General features: G+C 33.2%; 1 protein-coding gene across 1 annotated transcript; it reads right to left on the bottom strand.

Moving 5' to 3' along the window:
- Positions 1–4157: 4157 nt before the first annotated feature.
- On the bottom strand, positions 4158–5881 carry LOC123688618 (YY1-associated factor 2). The gene is made up of 2 exons (XM_045627219.1): positions 5743–5881; positions 4158–5684 (listed from the first exon to the last, which is right to left on the bottom strand). The coding sequence occupies exons 1-2, from the start codon at positions 5759–5761 to the stop codon at positions 5236–5238; spliced, it is 468 nt and encodes a 155-aa protein (XP_045483175.1). The 5' UTR covers positions 5762–5881; the 3' UTR covers positions 4158–5235.
- Positions 5882–6924: the final 1043 nt, after the last annotated feature.

The following is a 6924-nucleotide window of genomic DNA, read 5'->3' as shown; positions in this document are numbered from 1 at the left end:
GTACCTAACTTCAGACTCGTAAAAAATTGGCCGCATGATAATGTTCCGGTCCCCGAGCATTTTTTAAATTTTGAACGGTTTATTTCAAGTGTGGTATATAGTAATATAGTACATATCATACTTAAATAAGACATTTCATACAAAATCCACAAATTCCTTAATGAAACTCACTAGAAATTAAATTGCCCCCAACTTCCGACTCGCATAAAATTGGCCGTAAGTCTGTACATGAACCTTGCGACATTCCCATCTAGAAATAGAAGAACGAGCTCCCAGTCCCTGACGGAGAGTGTCCAGTCCAAGGTACACACCTGCATGCAGCTCTGGATTTCCATTCCATTAATTTTTGAATTATTGCATTTTAAAGCGATATCTTCAAGTATTACAAGAGTACATACATGATTTAAATATGATATTAAATAGAAAATCCCCAAATTCCTCTATAAAACTCCCTAGAAATTAAATTGTCCCTAACTTCAGACTCTTAAAAAATTGGCCGCATGATAATGCTCCGGTCCCCGAGCATTTTTTTAATTTTCAAAGGTTCATTTTAAGTGTGGTATATAGTATATATCATACTTAAATAAGACATTTCATACAAAATCCACAAATTCCTCAATGAAACTCACTAGAAATTAAATTGTCCCCAACTTCCGACTCGCATAAAATTGGCCGTTGGTCTGTACATCAACCTTGCGATATTTCCATCTAGAAATAGGAGAAAGAGCTCCCAGTCCCTGACGGAGAGTGTCCAGTCCAAGGTACACACCTGCATGCAGCTCTGGATTTCCATTCCATTAATTTTTCAACCCGCCTGAGGAAGAAGGAACGTTCATTAGACGGTGTTTATTCTGGGACCGGTGGGGAGGAAGAGGAGGAAGGGCAAAAGGAAAAAGATCGGGACTGGATCTTTGTGCTTCCGCCCGTTCGCCGTACTTTTCCTCCAGGGAATGGACCGAAGTTTCGAGTTTCGACGTTTTGTCTTTTTTTTTTTGGTGATTTCCCAGTAGGAAACGGGGACGTTGGAGGAGTAGGAGGGATAGATATTTTTCGTGCGCCCAATTGATCCAGTTCATTATTTTCAGTCGTGTGTTTTACGAGTGCGGATTCTATAATTTTTATGTTGGTAGACTTGTCATTCGGTGTGTGAGAGAAGGAGAGATCCTCATCTTGCAGGAATCTGGAAGAAAAGCTAGGAGACTACGTCAAGAATGCCGATAATATTTCTATGATTGAATGACATAACCTACTGACTACAAATGACATAAGAAATGTCAAAAAATAATACGCATTAGTGTTGCCATTATAATCATCCTTATTGGAAAACCCTCAGAGTAATAAACATAGATAAAGGGGGCATATGTTATTTTCAGTACGCAAATTTTGTCCCCAACGTGAACTATCAAATTTGGCATGAAGCGCGCGGAAATGAAAACATATCAGTGATACGATATTTCACTCAATTCGCGAGTTTCTTCACAAAGAACTCACTTCTTATGTCCCATAGTGAATCAACTTTTCATATTACTCAAAATATATTGAAATAAATACCCAAATATATCAGAAATTCAGAAAATAAACTTCAAGTGCGCCAAACGACGCGAAACAACCGATGACACTAGGAGAGCAAAAGTTGCCAAACCTTGGATTTCAGTATTTAGATAGAGAAAATAATAAATATTCTGCTTATTATAAATTCGACAATTAGGAAAAATATCGAATTCCAAATATTCGAATTTGCATATTTATCAGGAATCACTCAAATAAATATATTTCATTCAATATAATATACATTCATAACGATATAGTAAAATTGTGGATTTGAAAATCCGACAATATAATCTTACCATGTTGGGGACATATAAAAATTGTGTAATCTCCCTCTACTTTTGTTTATTACTCGGAGTTAGAGACCATTTTCAGCTTAAAATTCCTAAATCCTCGTACACCACTTTCCATAGAACAAACACGCAATGATTGTCATGATCCTATCTATGTTCAATTCTTTTCAGTGCTCGTAAAGATCATCATCGATCATGTGTAAATGTCAAAAACCCTCCTCACGCGTATTTCGCGTACCTCGGGTTACTTTCGATTCAATATTGGCAAACACTACACACCAATAACGCTTCAACTTGATTTCATTAAACCGAATGACACTAAATCAATGTTGATTATAGTCTAAATGAAATTCCTTCCTAAATGAATACCTTGTTTCCATGCCTTTGAAGTTCAATTGCTGGAGCAGAGAGTAGTATAGTCGAGTGTTTCACAGTTCTAGCTCTTTGGTTTATTGCCCATTTCATCAGGCTCTAATGAATCGCCCATCTATTTTAATTTGAAATGGAATGAACCACACATCAATTACAGCAACAACGACAGTTATGAATTTTGGTGGTTCTGCAAAAAAACCTTAGAAATCGGGTCGAGATGGGTTTTGTCCTCGACATGTAAAGGGTTTACCCATAGAGTAATAAACATAGATAAAGGGAGTATACGCAATTTTTACATCTCCCCAACATGGTTAGATTACGTTGTTGGATTGTGATATATTTTCGAATCCACAATTTTACTATATCGGTATGAATTTATATTATATTGAATGAAATATATTTATTTGAGTGATTCCCGATTAAATATGCGAATTTGAATATCTGGAATATGATATTTTTCCTGCTTGTCGAATTTATAATAAGCAGAATAATAATTATTATTTTCTGTATCTACCTGCTGAAATCCAAGGTTTGGCAACTTTTGCTCTCCTAGTGTCATCGGTTGTTTCACGACGTTTGGTGCGCTTGAAGTTTGTTTTCTGAAATATTTAGGTATTCATCTCAATATATTTCGAGTTAATATGAAACGTTGATTCACTATGGGACATAAGAAGTGCGTTCTTTGTGGAGAAACTCGCAAATTGAATGAAATATCGTATCACTGATATGTTTTCATTTCCGCGCGCTTCATGTTAAATTTGATAGTTCATGTTGGGGACAAAATTTGCTTACTGAGAATGACATATGCCCTCTCTATCTATGTTTATTACTCTATGATCTCTAACGATTGAGTTAAATTCCCTGAGAAATTTTTCTTTTCCTGGTTGAATTAAATTCTGAACGATTCTAGACGTGAAATAAATTTTGTTTTCATCCAGTACGATTTCATTCAATTTATTGATTATTCGATAATTTTATTATCTTTTGTTACCTATATGTAAATTGTTAGCAAATACTGTTTTGAAAAAATTATCTCTGACAATTTCTAACGTAGAAACAATTCTGAGTAAAAGTTAGGTAATTTTACAGGTCAGACAAAATTCTGTATTTTGGGAGTTGCATTCTACATACAACTTAATTATAGAAGATATGTTCTTGTTAATTATCCAGAAACGGAATGTTTCATTTTTTTTTTTTTTTTGTAGATATACTTAATAGAAAAAAATTCATTTTTTCTATTTGAATGAAATTATAAACAAAATTCGTCATTCCTGTCGAGGAAGGAAAATATTTTATATTAACTTACCTGAAATATTTGAATTAGTTTCTAATTCAAAATCATACAATTTGTTTCGTTATTAACCACTTTTTTCAAAATTTTAGGCAATTGTACTTATAAGAATATCAGCTGATTCTACTGATTTACAAGTTTTTTGTTTACAGATGGCACCACCTAACCTTAAATCGCCAGTCAACAATTATTTAAATTTAGTGCTCTATATGTTGACATAGTTTTGCAAATAAATATTACTTACAATATTTTCATCGCCAAAATACTTTATATTATTTAATGTTTTCATTTAATGGGCAAAAAAAAAAAAAGATGTTGAAACCATAGACAATATGACCCATAATTTGGCAGAAATAACCTTAGAAAGATGCTTATATTTAGAAGCTTCATTTTAGCAAAAAAATCTTTTCAATTTCATGTTTAAAATCTTTTTTCCTTGATTTATTACTTCAAAAATTCATTTAATGTATACTTGAACTAGAAGGATCAATGTGGGATAGCATTGGCATGGCATAGATATAAAAAACCAATTCAGAAGAACAAATAAATCTTCCTTGATAACAGGATTTTTTCTGAAACTTTGAGGAATATAGCTATTCGAAATTATGGTGAATTATCTTTATAATAGTAGGTAGGAAATTGAAACTACAAAATTTCCTCTCAAACGTGTATTCACACCGATTACAATGCACATAATCTGAACAAGGTTTATTTGAATCTTGATATCAACTTTTCATCACATTCAACATTGAGCAATAATTAAAAATTAACAATTTGAAAGCTTCATTGAAAAATATAAATATTCGATCTTTTCAAAATATTATTTCCAAAATCTATCCAGCTTAGCCCTGAAGCCAATTGTCTCACAGTTTAAGCTCAACGTTAAATAGCTGTGTTTTTTCATTTTATCATTTGGAAATTTTTAAAAAATTACAATTCATCTTGAACTATACATATTAAAAGTTTTTATACAATTTGATGAATTATCAAATATACTCATTTATGAATATCATAAATTAGATTGATAGGTCTATTTAATTCAAATCACATGGTTCAGAGTCAATCAAGTGCTAAAACAAAATTTAAGAAACCGCAGTTCCAAACTGTTACATCTGTTTAACGTTTATATTCTGAACCTACTGAAACTGAACAGAATAAATAGATTTTTATGAAAGTATTAAACTCTTTAAATTTGAAACATTGATATTTTACAGAAAAAAACTATACAATTAAAGGAATCAATAGTAACCTATTATGTTTGATATCGATTAGACAAAAATGAACATTGAGGTAGAAAATATCAATTTTTTGGACATACAAATAGCTTCCATAAGAGAGAAATGCAACCTGTAACTTCCAAATGAATGGTGGCATTCGAAAAGATTTCTCCCGGAAATAACCAGAATAGACCAACTAAAGAGATGACAAAAAGTATTTGGAACTATAAAATAAAATAAATTTCATCTATTCAAAAGGTATTGGCAGTTAACGAGCAGTTTTGTAAATGTTCTAATTCTATATACATTTGAAATATAGTAGGTAATTGGTTTATTCGAACTGGAATTATTCTCATGAAGCGGCAGTTGTATTGGTAAAATATACCTTTTATTGTTTGATATTTGCTAAAGTCCAAATGATATCACTCCATTCCAATATCTGTTGACTCCTTTGTAACTCACATTGATAACATATTTAATATGAATTATTTATATAGCAAGTTGACATATAGTTTCACCGAGCATCCATACTGGACTCCGATTGTGAACCATGATCTGAAGAACTTGAACTAGATATTGTATCTGCACTTTTCACTTTAGGTTTATACTCTGTTATCACAACAGTTACACTATTCACAGTTACTTCCCTGGTTTGTGCAGAACTTCTATCAACATTTTTAAGTCTAGGTGGATGTCTTCGTTTTTTAAGAAGTTTTTTGTCCTTTTTCTCCTTTTTTTGGGTACTTGTTGCTGGTAAAAACTGTGTAGCAACTTGCTGTGCCACCAATTGTGGATTTATGCGAGGTTTTCTAGTAGAAGTTCCTTTGCGAACGTCACACATTAGGCATTTGAAGGCTTCTGCTGTATTTCTGTATGTGCACACACTACAATCCCAAAAATTATCTTCTAACACTTTAGCCGAACGTTTTGCTCGACGTACAGGACTCTTTTTATCCATTTTTGCTAAAATGAAAACATTTAAGGAATTATTTTGAGATATTTGACGTCAAACTATTCATACAATTTACAATTAGAGCCATGTTGGATTGGTTTCTATCGCGACGGTCTAGTGCGCATCTTTGCGCAAATGGCAGCACTGTACCGTTCCACCAACATACCGGTTAAATGTTAAATTCCCTGTTCTCTGAGGTCTTGGGTTTTACCGATTTTCTTGCCTTATATTCTATACTCTAGCCTCTAGCTGATCATTCGATTGTTTCGAAATAGTGGTATTGTTTCTTAAAAGGAAATGCAATTTCACGATTGAATTCCTCAGCCTGAATGGATAATGAGTATTTTAGGAACGAATTAAATTGAACCATCGAATTTCGATCCTTTTTCGAATCACCGAAAAAATAATCTATTCTTTGTTTGAAATTTGTACACAGAGCAAAATTTGATCTTCTTTTGACATTTGCTGGATATTATTTGAATTTGTTGAATTTAGTTTGAAAATAATGTTATTACTTTACGGAGATGAGGATACAGAAAGGAAGTTCACATTTTGCGTGTAATGCAAGTTGAAGTCCTGTCAACCTGTCAGTCGAAAGAAAGGGGAAACATGAAGGGTAGGTAGTCGTGAATCTTAAAATCCTACAGATATCACGCAAATGTTTTGGAATCTCATTAAACTATGCAGTCTGAATCTTGGATTGAAAATTTTAGTTTTGTGATTTCACAATTCAATTCAGTTTTTGATAAATTAAAATTTTTGACGTTCAAAATTAATGGATCAGATAATGTTTTTCGTCGAATAGGTAGGTTCGAATGTTGAATACCGCGATTGAGACTTTTAATTGATAAATTGGGAATCCTTAAGTATGGCCGTTCGAAATGTTGTTTGACTGATATGAAAATATCGATGAAGCGCACTTCTGGTTGAATGGCTACGTCAACAAACAAAACTGCAGCATTTGGAGTAAAGCTAATCCTCAAGTGTATGTCGAAACACCGTTACATCCAGAAAAACTGACTGTTTGGTGCGCTTTATGGGCTGGTGGAATCATTGGTCCGTACTTCTTCAAAAACGATGATGGCCAGAACGTTACAGACAATTGTGATCGGTAAAGAGCCATGATTACTAACTTTTTCATTCCTGAATTGAACAACCATGATGTCCAGGAGCTGTGGTTCCAACAAGACGGCGCAACATGTCACACAGCTCGTGCCACAATCGATTTATTGAAAGACACGTTTGGTGACC

Source organism: Harmonia axyridis, chromosome 1, assembly GCF_914767665.1.
Source record: "Harmonia axyridis chromosome 1, icHarAxyr1.1, whole genome shotgun sequence".
NCBI classification, from domain to species: domain Eukaryota; kingdom Metazoa; phylum Arthropoda; class Insecta; order Coleoptera; family Coccinellidae; genus Harmonia; species Harmonia axyridis.
Note: the sequence above shows the minus strand (reverse complement) of the source record. Positions and strands in the feature narration are given on the sequence as shown.